We start from the raw sequence: 18,321 nt of genomic DNA on the forward strand, positions 1-18,321 counted from the left end.
GCAGAGCTCTGACTGCAGGCCAGATAAGTACACTCATGTAATCCCAGCCTAGTGGTGGAAGTGATGCTGATACAGAAGTCAATGGCTCAGCCACGGGCCTGCTCTTGATCCTGGGTACAGATACCGGTGGCTAGCCTGTGCTACTGCATCCTGATGCTGTTTGTGTCTGTTCCCTGTCGGCAAAAACAAGGAAGAACCTTTCTTCACCGAAGCTGCCCCATCATTCTGCAGGGAGGCTGCCTAGAATGCAGTTTTAGGGGCAGCTAATGATTCACTGCAGCAAGAAAGAAAAAGGCTCATCTTCCCTTTTGTCCCTGCTTCACACTCATGAGACCTGTCCCTCAGCCATTTAAGTCTCTAGATGTGGAGAACTAGCCACCTCTTGCGCTAGGTTTTTCTTCCAGCCTAGTGAGCTAACACGGCACATGGAAGACTGCAACACACACCAGTGTCAGCACAAGGTAAGAAATGGGAGGGCAAAGGCAGGGAGAGGAGACCTCCCTCCCCTTTGGGTGGCCTTCCAAGTGGCAGAGCTACTGGCACTGCAGCCTTACTCTGTGCAAAACTATAGCAGTTTCACCCAAAAGCAGGCTTTTGCCCTTCACATCTTTTTTAATTTCTTGATACATGTCACATTCTCCAGTGATTTAAATCCAGCAGTGAAAATAACGTAGAGAAGTGCTGTGCCCATTTACCAATTAGGGTCGTTTTAATTTGCATGAGTAACATTATGCAGTCTTTACAGCTTTTTCTGTGTCCTCTGCCAGATATAAAGCCAATATGGAAACGCAAGATGCTTCTGTTTCCCATTTGGACCCAGTCAGATTTTATAAAGACAGTGAGCAATCTTTTGTAGGCCCATTGATTTTATGTTATACCCTCATTTTGCAGTGAGGTCATGTTCCAGGACTGTAATAGGATGCCCTTGGAGCAGAAGCCTTCACATCCCCAGGTTGCACCATACCAACTTCCTTTGTTACAAGAAAAATGACTAACCTTTTTCCTGCCTGATTGTGAGACTACCTGACACTACATTTTTAACTACATACACTAGCACTGCGAGGATTCTCTCTTTAGACCTATAACCATGCAACAGGCAAAGGAGTTTTTCTTACGTAACAACTATTACAGAATCACAGAATCACTGAGGTTGGAAAAGACCTGTAAGATCATCAAGTCCAACCATCAACCAAAAAAACCACCATGCCCATTAAACCATGCCCCACAATGCCACGTCCACACGTTCCTTGAATGCTTCCAGTGATGGTGACTCCACTGCTTCCCTGGGCAGCCTGTTCCAGTGTTTCACCACTCTCTCAGTAAAGAAAGTTTTCCTAATATCCAGCCTGAACCTTCCCTGGCACAACTTGAGGCCATTTCCTCTTGTCCTGTCACTAGTCACATGGGAGAAGAGACGAACACCCACCTCTCTGCAACCTCCTTTCAGGTAATTGTAGAGAGCAACACGTGGTATACCTTTCTTGTACATGTACCCTTCTGAACCCATTTAACAAAATGCTAAACAAACTGTTTTCTCAAGTGGCCAAACTAGAAGGTGGCTGTGCAAACTGAATAGAAGAATGGAGACTGTAACAAAGATGGCAAGAAAACACCTTGTGTTTTCACAAGTTTTCTGAGTCACAGCTTTCTGAGGATCAGTACCAGGACTCTTGTGGTTTTTTTTTTTTTTTTGTAATGGATGTATAATCTTGTGGCCTTACGGAAATGAGGGGGGAAAAAAGTCATAGGGCTGATTACTAAAATGGGTGGTGGAATTTAGGAAAATACTTCAGAAAGAAACGGACTCTGAATAGAAGCACACTCATTGACTAAAGAAATGGAAAGTACAAACTATAAAAAAACATTATACACCTTTTCAAAAATGCGATAGGAACAAATTACATGAAAACAGTGGAAAAGACCAAGAGGATCTCAGGACATATCAAAAGGGCATAAAAACAAACCAAGGGAAACCTTTTCTTGTGATGTAAAGGCCAGGAAAGAGTTATTTCTTTTTTCCTTTTAATCTTTTCAACATTGTGGAAGGGACTTTCCTGTGAAGATATGTTTATGAGCTGCACTGGTGCAAGCAATCCCCTCAGTTTATGAGCTGGCTGTAAAAGGAGGCTAAGTACAGATACTTAGAAGGTGGGGGTGAAGGCCTGTTGCGATGGACATACACAGTGCCAAAATGGGTTAAGAGACATGAGAAGAAAGGTCTCCCTGAACAGCAGCAGAAGCACATGCAGCAATTGAGACAGGAAAGTTTTATACTTAACACAATACCTCTTCCCTTCTTCAGGGGATACCTGGCATACAGGGGTAAAGGCAAAGAGAGAAAAAAACCCCAAAACATTACGGAAAAGAAGAATGTAATATAGTAATTCTTCCTGACACAGCCAGGGATAAACCAATCGGTAAGTTTGGGCTTTATAAAGTCATATCCTTCTCAGCAGGACTTTTGCTTTCCACTCCACCTTCCTCTGAAGACGAGGCAGGGCTGGGTCAGGATGACATGGGTGTGCCTGATCTGATCCATTTCCGGTGCCTGCGAGCCAGCTCAATCCTTCCTGATTTCTCTGTTCAAAGACGTAGCACATATAAAGAATTCTTTAATGATTTTTGAAGTGTTTTAATTGAATTTTCTAAATGCTGAGTCATATCATTATTTATGCGGTTAATTCTGTCCTTCCTTCAGTCCCTGAAGCCACAAAAAGTAACTGTATTCACTGTTAATCCAATTGTGGTAAAATGTCAAAGTTCTTCCCCTGCCTCCCCTCCCCCACTCCCTTGCCTCAGAATAAGGTTTTCTGAATTTCTACACAACTATTGCACTTGATTAAAAACAAATACACACATCGAGTAATCCCCTTTCCTTTCCCCCCTCCTGTAAAACCAGCATAACAAATATTGCAACTGAAAAGAAAATCTGTCATGACAATTATTTTCAAAGTAAGCAACAGTGAACATCAAATAACTGGAGACAATGCCTTTTCATTTAATGGAAAGTGGAGAAGAATTCTCATTGTGGTGATTTTTAGTTTGGTGGGTTTTTTGTTTTTTTTATTAAAGATCTTGTTTTACATCATGGCTGAAAGCCAAGCAGATTCCAGGGAATTTTTTTTTGCAGTTCTTAAATCAAGCAAAATAAATTCCAGTAAGAAAACAAAACCAACCCTGTCTCCTAGTAGTAGTACTGTATGCTAACACATTATTTTCAGGAATGTTTGCCAAGAGAGTCCGCGCAGTGTTCATGTTTAACTTCCTGCTCCCCTAAGGACCTGTTCCCTCATGCTTCTTCCACACTCCTTAATCTGACAGCAGAAAGAAATCCACTGTACCCAGAGTCCCATCACGTATCTGCTTTGCATTCAGTTACAGCACCCCAACAATTCAGTGCTAACGAAGGCTAACCTAAATGTTGCCTTTCTGTGTACTCCTTTCCCCTTGCAGGTTGCAGGGCTTGAAGCAATTGAGTGCTTTGGTCCGCATGACAACTTATTCTTCACTCCTTTACAAAGTGGCCTGGAGATCTTGTCATTCAATTCAGTTCATCTTTGGAAGATTTATGCCACATTTATGTGTTTCCCAAGTGTGATAAGGAACAGTGCCAGGATAGAACAACTGCTAACTGTGGTCAATAATCATCACTGATCTGATTTACAAACAATAAGCTCTCTGTGCAAAAGGTTACTAGCAGAAGCATCAAGTTTTGCTGGTCCTGAAAACTAGAAACCCCTTATACAGATACCCATTAATTTAGAATCAAGAACTATTAATACATATGACTGTATAATTTGGGTTATCATTCTAGTTGGATTCAGAGAGAAAATTAACTTATTAGTCTAACAGGGCCGATACACATTATGGTGCACGCCCTCCTGATCACACTCTTTGCACTCCAGTCTAGTAAAAAGCACACCTGACACTTGCAGTTGCCTGGATCCCTCCCAGAGCATCATACCATCTTTTGTGGGTGTGGGTTTGTAAAGTGGTAAACCTGTTGGATTAAGGCAGAAGACTGACGTATGCGAGCAGTTCATCACAGACACAGTCAATTAGACACAATCGGATAGAACAGGCAAGTGACTGCCAACAAGTATGCATTTATGTATTTACACCTTAAGGTCCAAGAGTCTTTGTAGACTTCTCCATCCAGTCTGCACATTTGAACTGACAAAAAATAATTTATATACATACAGCACTTAAAAAACAGGGAGAGGAAGGAAAGGAGAAAAAAAAAAAAAAGAAGAAAGCAGCCAGACCAGCAGCTTCATCTTGGTATAATCATCCTTTCTATGGCACAAATGATATGATCCCAGTTTTTACAAAATATTGCCAGCAGTGTCACTGCAAAAAAAGTGCAAATGATATGAAAACGGCTCTTCATCATAGGAGCAATGAACTTTGCAATAGTAGAAACACACACTAAGATGACAGTCATGAAGGCCAGGATAACATTTATACATTTCCCCAGGAGCACTTTGGCATTAACTGTTTCGGACTGCTGTGCTTGCTGTTCTTGCTGATGGAGCTCCAGCTTTGAAACCCGTGTCTGGCATGATTCCAAGGCTTCCTGGAGACAGAAAACAAGAATTAGGGCAGCTGTATTTCCATACACCACTTTTCCTCTTTCAGCTGCAGAGCCATCCATCAGCTAGATTAGAAGTGTAATTTATTATAGACTCCTAAAACTTGAATGAACCACCAACTCTTTTAAAAGTAAATGCACATATATATCTGCATGTGTGTATCACTGCCTGCTCAGGCATAATCAAGTCTGACAAGACTGTCCAAAATGTAGTTTTTACATTTTTCATGCTTCAGAAAAAGTATAACAACTCTAATGTTCATGACAGATAATGTTTCCTGCATATACTGATGAGATAAAGTACCAGGAAAGCTGTTGCCATGGCAACTTTCACTGCATTAAAACAGCATCACAGTTCGTTTCTTTGTATACACTATAGAAAACATTAGGGTAGTACAGGCTTGCTGTGATACTAATTAAATCTACTTTGCAACACGTACCATTTGGTTTTCACCACCTCTCTGGTCTACATTACTTTTTCTCTCAAAGCCACCTGTTGTACAGTGCTGGGGTTGAGTCCTCAGTAAGAGATTGCCTTCTCCTTCTGTCAGTGTGAAGGCTCATTAATCCATAGCCCAAGAGGGCAGCGTGCAGTGGAGACAGTGGAGAAGTCTGCGGTGGTGCTTTTATGGGATTCTCCCTCTCACATGTTATATTCCACTTCACATTTTGTTATAAAGAAAGCAGACCTTGCTCTTCTGCTTGAGGGTGAACTAAAAATGGTCTTTGAGTAAAATGGTTCCTAAGTCACTAACCCCACACTTAAGCCCTCTCAAAGTGAAACATGGAAAAATTTCTGACTGCTTCACTTACTTGCCAAAATGCCACTTATTGCTGGAGTTGGGACTTGGGCGCCACTGCGTAACACAGTGCAAGAGTATAATTTAATGAGAGCGATCAACTTGACATAAGCTTTTACCACTGTGTAGAAGAGAAAAATTATACTCCAGCATCCCTATTTCCTTCCCCACTCTCATATTCCAAACATTTTCCTTGCACTGGCAGGAGTGTTCATCTGATCACATAGCAAGCTGATTCAGCCCAATCCTCTGTGTAAAAAACAACAAACAAAACCACCGCACACAAGAGTTATTAGCTTTCTTTTGCTGGGTCAGTTCTCTGCTGTTTCGACAAGTTCAACTGGCTTACCATGTGACCAGCCAGGCACCAAAGTCAGCGCAAAGCACATGGCACAGTACCTTACAAAAGACTGCTTCCTTTCACTGTTCTAGGAATTAGTAATAATATAGAAGACAGTTCTTAATGGGTGGCATTAAGGCACAAAGTCCCTTAGGGTTCATGCATGCTCTCCACTACACACTGAAGAACTTTCCTGGTCCTTCTTCCACTCTCACCATAAGTTATTCTCAAATCATCTTGTGCTGCTTTAGAGACAATCCAGCTGCAAAAGTCTGGTACCTGCAGTTCTGCATTGAGAGGCTGAGCAAGTGTTTTAAAAACGATCTGCCCATCCCTTAGGGACAGAGTGCTCAGAAGTTAGGTTGTTACTTAAAACACCCACAACTTAAATGCTTTTACTGTTTTAGCTTATTTGCCAAACCCCCAAAGAGACAGGTTTAAAAAGGCCCAACTGTACAGAGATAAAAGAAACAAGGCTGTATCAATGTAGCACTTCAATTAGTTTTAAAAGTCACTGACACCCCTCCAGGGTTCTGCTAATGAGTTAGCGAACGCTTCACAGCCTTTCTGTTGGAGAACTCAGGTCTCTTTCAGTTTTTACAGCCTCAAGATGCCTTCACAGAAAGGAGTCCTGCACAAGAGACCTCTCTTCTTTAAACCTACAAAGAAACCTATGATATGCTTAGATTCAGTACCATCCCTTTCCCACTCTGTTCCCAGGGGGTTCCTGACTCTCACACCAATCAGGAAACAGGGTGATCGTCCTGCTGCCTGTGCTCTAGCCATTTAGAAATGTGAGCACAGGGGTGTACAGGACAGGGTTGGGGTTTTTTTGTTTGGGTTTTTTTTTTTTTTACACCGTCTGAGCCAATACAAAGACAGTCTTTGAGCATTCCTCAGTTGTTAGTGACTTAAAACCCAAGTTAAGGCAAAACAATGTTTTCACCATTTTTCACCACTTGCTCAGACTTTGGGTAGAAATATTATGCATTATATAAATGCTTATATTGTATATAAATATTCAAGTATGCAACTACATGCTCTCAGGACAAACTTGTAGAAATTATTACTGTCTTTTTATTGAAGCCTGACATGTCACGTGACAGGTGAACACACCCTACAGCTTTAATTATAGGGGCCACTGTGACCATGTTAAGATTAAAAATCTTAAGTTGTAACTGGCAAGCCTACAAGTCTATTTATCAATTACCTCTCTTACTTTTTACCTTAAACTCAATTTATAATAAACCTTGCTAGTGGTATGACTACATATTGTTAAAAGTCCGAGCAAGAGGTTTGTGTTAGGACCTAGTCAAAAGTGGCATTTTACACAATACAAGGAGACTCAATTCCTTCCTCCTCTGGTGAAAGAAATTAAAACAGGCCATTCTTTATCCGCAAGTCCGCCTAGGCTATAGCATCAATTGCAGCAGAAAAAAAATTCTGAATCCATTGAAATGAAAGGAGATTGTCACTGACTTAAATGTGCTGGGTTTTCACCTTAAAACAGACAAAACATGGTCTTAAATGTTTCCCCAGATGCCTTATACACAAAGATGCAGAAAGATGCAAATGTTTTACAGTACAAGTTTTCTACAAAATGTTAGAAGTTTATGATAAGAAAAAAAAAAAGTACCTGAACATCTCGTGATCGCTCATATGCCTGATACGCTACTTTCTCCTCTATGCTGGCTAGCTCTTGTTTCAAGTTTGCCGTCTCATGTTGATGAAGATCAGTGAGGTCATTTAACTGGTCTTCCAATCTTTCGTATCTTATCAGAAAAAAAGGTCTAAATTTAGTGCGTTCTATTCAAATAATGCTAAATCTTGAAAACAATTAAACATTTTAAAAGGTAACTTCTCAGTGTACTACGGATTAATCTGACTGGCATTACAGAGCACGTAGAGAAATCAGTAAAAACTTTGGAAACTCTTGTAAGCGTTTATTCAGCAAACTGAAAGCCTTTTTTGAGTGTTCCTTGCTGGCAGTGGGTGTTAAAAAGCAAGTATTTGTACATCATTGGCAAATTATATGAACTATAAACAGTGTCTAAGGGTATCCAACTCACATTTTTCCTCTTTCTCACTTTTCATTTAGACAAGAAGATACGGTTTCATAAGTAAGCTTGAGCCAGTTAACAGCTTGCCAGGAGCGAAAGGCAAAATATGTTCCCTAGATCCCCTCTCAAACATAGCTGCAAGGTCCTGCCATTCATGTACAGCCTGTTCTGGCATGTCTCTGCATGGTAAATTATTTCAACTAAACCATCAGAAAACTAGATTATTTTTTTTTGTTTATAACTTGGTTTAATATACAAGCAGGCAAACACTGCAGTCAGCACAAAAATGATGAAGGCAGAATTGTCTAGCTGTGGAAATGGTGGCAGGAGGCTTAAGATCTTAATGGCAGTGAGCTGTCAGAAAAGGCTGCTCTGCCTTCTCCTGAAACCAAGTCCTGAGTGCAGTAGGCCATTTGCTCTGTTCTTTCCTGCCCCATGTTACCACCTGATATCCAGCCTTCCCTTCTATTTCAAGAAATGTAAATAAGGGAAACATTAAATATTCACAGAATCACTAAGGTTGGAAAAGACCTGTAAGATCATCAAGTCCAACAATTAACAAAACAACAACAACAAAAAAACCCACAAAACCAAAAAAACCCCCACAACACAAAAAAACCCACACCACACACCACCATGCCCATCAAGCCACGTCCCACAATGCCACGTCCACACGCTCCTTGAATACCTCCAGGGAGGGTGACTCCACCACCTCCCTGGGCAGTCTATTCCACTGTGTTACCACTCTCTCAGTAAAGAAATTTTTCCTAATATCCAGTCTGAATCTCCCCTGGCACAACTTGAGGCCATTTCCTCTTGTCCTGTCGCTAGTCACTTGGGAGAAGAGACCAACACCCACCTCTCTGCAACCCCCTTTCAGGTAGTTGTAGAGTGCGATGAGGTCTCCCCTCAGCCTCCTCTTCTCCAGACTGAACAACCCCAGTTCCCTCAGCCGCTCCTCATAAGACTTGTGCTCCAGACCCCTCACCAGCTTCGTCACCCTTCTCTGGACACGCTCCAGCACCTCAATGTCCTTCTTGTAGTGAGGGGCCCAAAACTGAACACAGGATTCGAGGTGCGGCCTCACCAGCGCCGAGTACAGGGGCACGATCACCTCCCTGCTCCTGCTGGCCACACTATTTCTGATACAGGCCAGGATGTTGTTGGCCTTCTTGGCCACCTGGCACACTGCTGGCTCATCTTCAGCTGGCTGTCAACCAACACCCCCAGGTCCTTTTCTGTGGGGCAGCTTTCCAGCCACTCTTCCCCAAGCCTGTAGCGTTGCATGGGGTTGTTGTGGCCAAAGTGCAGGACCCGGCACTTGGCCTTGTTGAACCTCATACAATTGGCCTCGGCCCATTGATCCAGCCTGTCCAGATCCCTCTGCAGAGCCTTCCGACCCTCGAGCAGATCAACACTCCCACCCAACTTGGTGTCATCCGCAAACTTGCTGAGGGTGCCCTCAACCCCTCATCCAGATCATCGATAAATACATTAAACAAGACTGGCCCCAAAACTGAGTCCTGGGGGACTCCACTTGTGACCGGCCGCCAGCTGGATTTGACTCCATTCACCACAACTCTCTGGGCTCAGCCGTCCAGCCAGTTTTTTACCCAGGAAAGAGTGCGCCTGTCTAAGCCACGAGTCGCCAGCTTCTCCAGTAGAATACTGTGGGAGACAGTGTCAAAGGCTTTACTGAAGTCCAGGTAGACAACATCCACAGCCTTTCCCTCATCCACTAGGCGGGTCACCTGGTCATAGAAGGAGATCAGGTTGGTCAAACAGGACCTGCCTTTCATGAACCCGTGCTGGCTGGGCCTGATCTCTTGGTTGTCCTGCATGTGTCCCGTGAGCACCCTCAGGATGAACCTCTCCATAATCTTCCCCGGCACCGAGGTCAGGCTGACAGGCCTGTAGCTCCCCGGATCCTCCTTCCGGCCCTTCTTGCAGATGGGCGTCACGTTGGCAAGCCTCCAGTCATCTGGGACCTCCCCTGTTAACCAGGACTGTTGATAAATGATGGAGAGCGGCTTGGCAAGCTCCTCCGCCAGCTCCCTCAGCACCCTTGGGTGGATGCCATCAGGCCTCATAGACTTGTGGGTGTCCAGGTGGCATAGCAGGTCGTTAACTGCTTCCTCCTGGATCACGGGGAGTTTCTTTTGCTCTCCATCCTTGTCTTCCAGCTCAGGGAGCTGAATACCCTGAGGATACCTGGTGTGGCTATTAAAGACTGAGGCAAAGGAGGCATTAAGTACCTCAGCCTTTTCCTCATCCTTCAATACAATGTTCCCCGCCACATCCAGTAAAGGATGGAGATTCTCCTTGTCTCTCTTTTTGTTGTTAATGTATTTATAGAAGCGTTTTTTGTTATCCCTTAGGACCGTGGCCAGGTTGAGCTCTAGCTGGGCTTTCGCCTTTCTAATTCCCTCTCTGCATGACCTAACGAGGTCCTTGTACTCTTCTTCAGTTGCCTGCCCCTTCTTCCAAAGGTGATAAATTCTCTTTTTTTCCCCTGAGTCTCAGCAAGAGCTCCTTGTTCAGCCAGGCCGGTCATCTTCCCCGCCGGCTCTTCTTTAAGGCACATGGGCACTGCCTGCTCCTGTGCCTTTAAGACTTCCTTCTTGAAGAAGGTCCAGCCTTCCTGGGCCCCTTTGCCCTTCAGGACCATCTCCCAAGGGACCCTCTCAACCAGTGTCCTGAACAGGCTGAAGTCTGCCCTCTGGAAGTCCATCGTAGTGGTAATGCTGACCCACCTCCTTACTTGGCTAAAAATTGAAAACTCTATCATTTCATGGTCGCTAAGCCCAAGACGGCCTCTGACCTTCACTTCTCCCACCAGACCCTCTCTGTTTGTAAACAGCAGGTCAAGCAGGGCACCTCCCCTGGTAGGCTCGCTTACCAGCTGTGTCAGGAAGTTATCTTCCACACATTCCAGGAACCTCCGGGACTGTTTCCTCTCGGCTGTGTTATACTTCCAGCAGACATCTGGTAAGTTGAAGTCCCCCCACAAGAACAAGGGCTTGCGACTGTGAGACTTCTGCCAGTCATTTGTAAAATGCTTCATTGGCTTCTTCGTCCTGGTTGGGTGGTCTATAACAGACCCCCAGCAGGATATCCGCCTTGTTTGCCTTCCCCCTCATCCTTACCCATAAGCATTCAACCCTGTCATCACAATCATTGAGCTCTATACAATCAAAACTCTCCTTGATGACAGATCCACCCCACCGCCTCTCCTTCCTTGCCTATCCCTCCTGAAGAGCTTATAGCCATCCATCGCAGCACTCCAGTCATGCGAGTCGTCCCACCATGTTTCTATGATGGCGACCACGTCATAGCTGTCCCGCTGCACAATGGCTTCCAGCTCCTCCTGTTTGCTGCCCATGCTGCGTGCATTGGAATAGATGCACTTGAGCTGGGCTATCGATCTTGCCCCCAACATTGGCACGCCACCCCTAGGCTCATCTCTAGGCAGCCTGGCTTCATCCCCTTCCCCCTTCAAATCTAGTTTAAAGCCCTTTCAGTGAGGCTTGCCAACTCATGAGTGAGGATCCTTTTCCCCCTTGAAGATAGTTGAACACCGTCTGCACCCAGCAGGCCCGGTGCCATGTAGACCGCCCCATGGTCAAAAAAACCAAAATTCCTCCGATGGCACCAGTCTCTGAGCCACACGTTGACCAGGTTCGCTTTTCTGTTCCTTTCAGCGTTCCTCCCTGCCACTGAAGGGATTGAGGAAAACACCACCTGTGCTCCCAAGCAATTTCATATTGCAATTCATACTGAGTTTTTGCCCATTAGCATAGTAAAGACTTCAAGAATCAACACTTACTTTAACAAGCAATATGACAAATGGGATATAGGTACAGCAGGTGCAAGCCCTCTGTAGAACATATCTCACTTCCCACAGCCGATGATAAAGGAATTAATTGCCAAGTAACAAATGCAGGAAGAAGTTGTGCAACAGCACTTAATATTACATTTCACAGCCATGTGTTACGCCAGGGTGCAAAGTAATATTGCATCCACAAGATAGCAAAGTGTCTGAGAAGTATTTGGACAAGGTACTCAGGACTACAGCGTATATTTATCAGCTGTAAGCCAGTTCTGCTACACCGTAGACTGATTAGCATTTTCAAGTTGCAATAGATCAGAATTCTTCCACCAGTTACAAAACTACTGGCATCTCCAATATGCAGCATTCACATAATACAATATGCCAGTAAGATGTCAGATGAGGAAATTTTCTGACAAGCATTCAACAAAAGGCAAAGAACTACCACATCATTTGATAGGAAATATTAATGTTCTACATGTATTTTCAGTTATTGGAAGGAGTGGAACATTTTGGTACCAGATATTGATTGGAATTATTTTTTCCTCTTGCTTCTGAAATATCACACACACAAGCACACACCCACATTTACACTTTCCAAATAACTCCTATACCCATTCAAAAGTTATTTCAAGACAACAGTTAAAAAAAAAATACCTGTATCTTTCCTCTTGTAACATCTGAGAAATAAAGCCATAGTCTCTTTTAAATTGTGCTTTTAAATTCTCAATATCATCAGCCAATTGGGACTGTGTCTCCTTGATTTCCCTTAGTTCCTCCAAAATCATGGAAAGCTTTCCTTGGCTGTCCAGGGTACTTGCCACAGCAGGACCAAAGGAAGGATTCCCATTACTATCTGCTGAGCCAGAGGTCCCGCTTGAGCATTCATCATCACTAACGTATTTTGGTTTGGCAACAATGGTGGCACTGCCTCCATATGTTCTAGAACTCGTTTCTGGCCGGAATTCATCCAAAGTATTTTTGAGATGAGCAATGTTGTCTGCACTACCAAATTTGTTTCGGATCAGGTTTGCAAACTCTCTAGACTTGCTGAAAACAAAGACAGGTGGTGTCAAGGATACACCCGGCACACCCGACTTGATGCTCTCTGTTCCATGCCCAGAGGTACGAGGCTTTCCATGCTGAGTATCTTTCAAGTTATCTTTGGAAGTATCCTTAGTACTTTTGGAAGGACCGTTTTGTTCAATATCCTTGAGCTTTTTATGATACTGTTCCAATTTCTTCTGTAGCTGGGCAATGGAGTGGGCAGATTTCTGGTTCTTTTTCTCAAAGACTTGTTTAATGCGCCCAGCCTGTTGCTTGTCTGCACTATTTACCAGTTTCAAATACTCAGCCACGTTTCCATCTCGAGCTGTTTGTTCAACTTTGATTTGTTCTGTAACCTTAAGAATTTTCTGTTTCAAGCTATCTGCACTGAGTTTGACTTTGTGAAACTCTAGGACCCCATCTGGTACATCAAAGTTCAGGTTGGTGTCAGAGCCTCCACGGCGAATGTTAAGTGGTAAACTCAGGGTATTCATGTCATGTCTTTCCACCTGAGGAGAGAGAAAAGAGATAAATGGAATTTGAATTTTACTTTTTTAAATCCAACTTCCAGTTTCCTGTTCCGCATGAAATTATAACAAGTATACAATATAAAGTAACTTATAGTAGCAAAATAGAAAATTTCCTCTCATAAAGTCAAAGCCACGGGGAGGCATGAGACAAGAATGACCTAACCAGAATAGCTTCATCCTTATTAACATCTCATGCTAGCCTCTGTGACAAAGAAGGTACAGTTCATTAAAGCTGCTGCATCATCATACCTATCGAGACTGCTTAACAAATGCTCTAGTCATAATGGGTTTTCAGAGCTTTAAGACCAGAGGGAACTAATACAATTGCTCAGGCAAGACCATTGCAGAGACAAGGCAGAAGCTGTATTAAAGGATCTTTTAAAGATGCATTTGTGAAATGCTTTCACTACTCTTTGCTTCAAAATGCCTGATATCCTATGTTAAAAGTTTGATTTCTAACTACAGTATTTATTAATGTCTATAATACTGAAGATCTTGCAGCAAGACCTATGTGCACATACATGTCCAGTGATCACCATTCAATCTTTTCCTTGATTAAAAACATAAAAACATCACTAAGCGTTGCTGTAAGGCTCGTTTTCTTATCCTTGCATAGTTTTGGTGGCCCTCCTGGAAATTCTCTCCAGTATTCCTGTATTCCCCTTAAAATACAGGCTCAGGAACCAGACATGGTGTCCTACTGTTAACAACATGCATCGTGCAGAGATTGATCAGGAGAACTATTCTCACCCTGTGTTTATCACGACGGGTAATACAGCCATAAAATTGGATGTGTATCTGACCATTTCAGAGACAAGATAATCTCTACTCCTACTTTATATTCTTGTCCTTAAGTACTGTAATCCTCAGTAATATTTTTTTTTTTCTTTTTCTTTTGCTACGGCACTGCTCAGGGTGCAAACCCAGTAATATAAAAGATCACATTCACCAACCTCTAAGAAAAATAGACACTTAAAAAATGCAAACTGAAGAGTTCTGGAGTTGGCAATTTCTTCTGGAGAATATTGGTTAATGGTAACCTGTAAGACTCGGACTCTATTCCAAGGATTAAACCAGTGCTGTGGCCTAATAGCTCTGCACTTTAGCAGTTTGTTAAAAATAATTGAGATTGAGCCATATGCTTAATTATTAAAAAGAGGTGCAAGTTGTTTTTATAAAGATACAAAAATTGTATATGACTTAGTATCATCAGTCATATATGCTTCACAGAAAATCCACTTTACTGATGAGATCTCATTTTAGCATTTGCATATGACACACATGGATGGCATTCTATATTCAGGGTGACACCTCATTTAAAAAGTGACAAAAATCACAGTGTCAAAACTATCCTCCATTTTTATTGATTTTTTTTAATTGAACAAGTCTTAGAAATATAATTAAAAAAAATTACTTTTACACATCACTTTTTAAAGTGATAACACTCATAATACTGTTGTGGTAGCTAGAATATGCATTTAATATAAGCAAAAATAGTTTGACACAGGATACTTGTATCTTTCCAAAGGCTCATACAGAAAGGAAAAGCAATCAATGCAAGTAGCTGAAAAGCTTAGATACTAGATCTGTACCCCATATTGCAAATATTTCTTTAAATGGATTTACTGGGTCTGGACAATTCAGTAAAGAGAAAAGGCTCAGTATAAAACAGTAGTAGTTTCCTGAAACAACCTAAGACATTTTTTAACAAGCTTTGGCACAAAATTATACTGTAATAAATCACCGAATTGCATATACACACAAGACAGATCCATTACTGATGTCACTCAGGACAAGCTGTACATACTTCCAAGAATGGGTGGGTCTATCTCTAACCTTTACACAGCATTAAGTGTTTACTTCCTTAGTACAAAATAGTCTAAAAATATATTATAATAATTGGATACAAGCCCAAAACAGTTCCCTTCTCCCTTATATCCTTCTCCCTCACTGGAGTCTCTAGCGGTCAGCAAGATCTACCAACACCATGCACCCCCTGCCTTCCTGGAACTTCAAGGTCACACCATCAATAGAGATAAAAAGAACAATAGCGACAAGGGAATACATCTGCTGAAAGTTGCCCTGCTTTTAGAGTTGAGGCAATCAATTAGCATGTGGCAAATGTACTTCTGAATTGAGTAAAACTAATCATAGGGTCAGTTTAAATTCAGTGAAGTTTAGAAAAGATTTGTGTCTAAATTCCCAAAACACTACTAGAGTAGTTTTTTAGCTTACTTGATTGAGAGCTTACCAAGGGTACAGAAGCATCATACTCAAGACATTTCTCTATCTGATTGTATTTGGCCAAAATGGCAGTTGTCCTCTTGCCATCATGATGCAAGGTTGGGTCAAGCAATAGAGGCTCTTGAAATCTGCTCTTGATGTAATACACCTTTTTGTTGGTGAGGTGGGTTTTTTAGGTTTTGTTGGTTTTGGGTTTGTTGTTGTTGTTATTGGGTTGTTTTTGTGTGGGCTTGCAGGGGAGAGGGTTTGTTCTTTTTGGTTTTGTTGTTGTTTTGATTTTGTTTTGAATCAGAAGCTAGCAGACACTGGAGGACCCAGGTATCTGTAGACAAGTGCCCTATCACCTGTCTTCTATCTTGATGAGGTAGAACAGTTTGCCAAAGTTCCATTTGCGATTGCTTCATAGCTCAACACCAATGTTACCCCAAGACACCAGAGGTTCAACTTCAAATCCTATCCCAAAGCCTCCTTGCTGCAAGTGTCTCATCTTGAGAGGAGAAGAATTACCCTGTGTGTACCTTCCTGAAGTACTCGTAGCCTGCAATTCCTGATGTATCGAATGCCCAGTTCTTTATACTGAGCAGAAGACTGTCAGTAGGAGTCTGGGATGCTACCTCATCCCCACAGGGACTGGTGCACTCTCCTGTGATGTGGGCTGAAATCCTCCCACAAGCAGGAGACTGAACACACATCCCCCTCAAACTACATGAGCGCTCTTCCAGCTATGCTACGGGAAGAGATGATGAATGCCATCCATGCCATTGTTCCTTCTGTGACTCTCAGGTCAGCAGCACCTGACAAGGGCATCAAGCTGTTAATACTAAAGAAGTTGTTGAGAGATGGATTTGGTTTTCAAGATTTTCATTGTGGCTGCCAAAAGAAAACAAAAAATTATATATACACACACAGAGTAGTGGCCCCAATAGCCAAAACAACCTATCTGGGACCAGCCATATTTTTGGAAGTGAGAAGAAAAAAAGAAAAGAAGAAAAACTTAAAGAAAAAAGAATGGAATCATCATTCATCTCTTCTATCACGATAACAATTAATAGGGAACTGGGGATTAGCAATAGATGAGAGGAAGCAGTCCCAAGACATGTGGTAACACAAGGAAGGTAATGCATCAGCCCAGAGTCTGAGAAAATATCAGACATGTCCAGGAGCTGGCTTCTACAAAAAACAGGGAAAAAACAATTTGCACATGGTTACTGGGATAGCCATAGCTGATATTAGCTTGAAAGCAGAAATCTGGGGCTTGGCAAGACCACTGCATTTTATGGAGCAGTTCACATGTGTACTTTGCTACAACCCAGTTGAGAACTAATTGTAATGTTTGTGCTGCTCAAAGACTATTTTAAGAACAGTGATTTAGGAGTGCAGCAATTCAGGCTCCTTGCCTGCATCAGAGCCAGACACTGCAGATGACTAGATAGGTACCTCTCAGATGTAAAGCTACTTCATTCTGCCCCAACCCCACTTTTTACAAGGAGCCAAGCAGATCCCTGGCTGCATGGCCAGACTGTTCATGCAGCCCATCCCAAGCAAAAGTCCAGAACTTCGAAAGGGGTAGCAGAATAACTGCTTGGTGCAATGAATACAGGCACATTGCTAGGAACCCTTCATTACGCACGAATTGGCAGGTATATGTTCTGTCTTAAACGGTAAGTGGAGGGCTGGGTGAAAGGTGACCTGCCATTCATGAAGAAGCATTCAGAGCACAATAGTGCTTTGAAAACCCAATCACTGAAGCATCATAATGATCCATGTGTTTTCTCACTTACCATCTGCAAAAGCAACCCAAAGCTCAGATTTGCAGGCTATGCTAACAATGAGCTCAGAGCACAACAGGACCCATGTGCCCAAATGACACAAGTAAGACTGATGGAAAGGGGGTTCCATGTGGACAAGAACTGCTGAATGGGGCAAGAACATCATGCTTAACAGCTTATGTAGGTTAGCCATTATAGCCTCTGGTTGCAAAATGCAAAGCAGACTTAGAAGGTTATTTCTTCCCCAAAGATCCTGAGAGGGATCCATTTGGGAGGAAGAAAAGCATAGTTAATAGAGCATAGAGAGCACGCAGCCCACCCTCACGCACACATCTCATGGCTGCTCAGATGAATCATTTCCTCTGTTCCACTGACTGTGTTAATAGCTCTCCACTGACAAATGAGAGCTCAGCCACCTATGTTTAGGTGTCAAACTGAATTCTGCTGTTTATTTCATAGATTTCTTTTATAGTCTTTTAAGAAGTGGCTGAAAGAAGCACGGAGAAAAAGCATTTGCAAGACAGTCACTGACTGCATATACGCATCAGGCTCCAGAAAGCACGTATCTTTGGGTTGCCTCACTACCAGAAGCAAGCCATGAAGACACAAACTGATCTACTTATTCAAATAGGGTCAGTTTAAAGGTTGTTGGGAAAAGAAAGAAAAATCCCGAACAGCCTCATTACCATCACCAGTCATAGCTGTGCAAGCTAAACAGAAGCTTATGAAGACAATTTAAGTCTATCTTGCAAGACTTTTAGAGGGCTATCTGATTAGCGCTTAGAAAAAGAATCCCATAAGAAACATACAAGATAGAATTAAGGCAGCTCTAAAGCAGCTCTAAAGCTTTTAGGGTTTAGCAATAGCAACAAAAATAATCAGGAGTAATTCTCTTTTTGTAAAGAAGTATATATATAAACAGAAACACTGGGGTTCCAATGGGTAGAAGAGCATGCAGAGGAGGTTTTGTTTCTTTTTCAGTATATTCCAAAGCAGAAATGTGTTTGGGGAGAGAGAATTTTACTATCTCTTTCAAATTCACTGCTCCTTCTAAAACCACAGGAGAAGACGACTCCTTCAAGGAAGCCTTAAAACAGTGCTTAATAATAAT

The 18,321-nt window shown here is 42.5% G+C and overlaps 1 protein-coding gene across 1 annotated transcript in view; it reads right to left on the reverse strand.

Moving 5' to 3' along the window:
* Positions 1-4,273: 4,273 nt before the first annotated feature.
* The window catches only part of TMCC3 (transmembrane and coiled-coil domain family 3), a 50,437-nt gene continuing 36,389 nt past the window's right edge, over positions 4,274-18,321 (reverse strand). The window contains exons 2-4 of the mRNA XM_059816873.1: positions 12,278-13,176; positions 7,368-7,503; positions 4,274-4,576 (exon numbers count right to left, since the gene is read on the reverse strand). Coding sequence (XP_059672856.1) covers positions 4,274-4,576; positions 7,368-7,503; positions 12,278-13,176 — 1,338 coding nt within the window. The remainder of the gene's footprint in view (positions 4,577-7,367; positions 7,504-12,277; positions 13,177-18,321) is intronic.

The sequence above is a fragment of the Gavia stellata genome, chromosome 4 (assembly GCF_030936135.1).
Source record: "Gavia stellata isolate bGavSte3 chromosome 4, bGavSte3.hap2, whole genome shotgun sequence".
Taxonomy (NCBI): domain Eukaryota; kingdom Metazoa; phylum Chordata; class Aves; order Gaviiformes; family Gaviidae; genus Gavia; species Gavia stellata.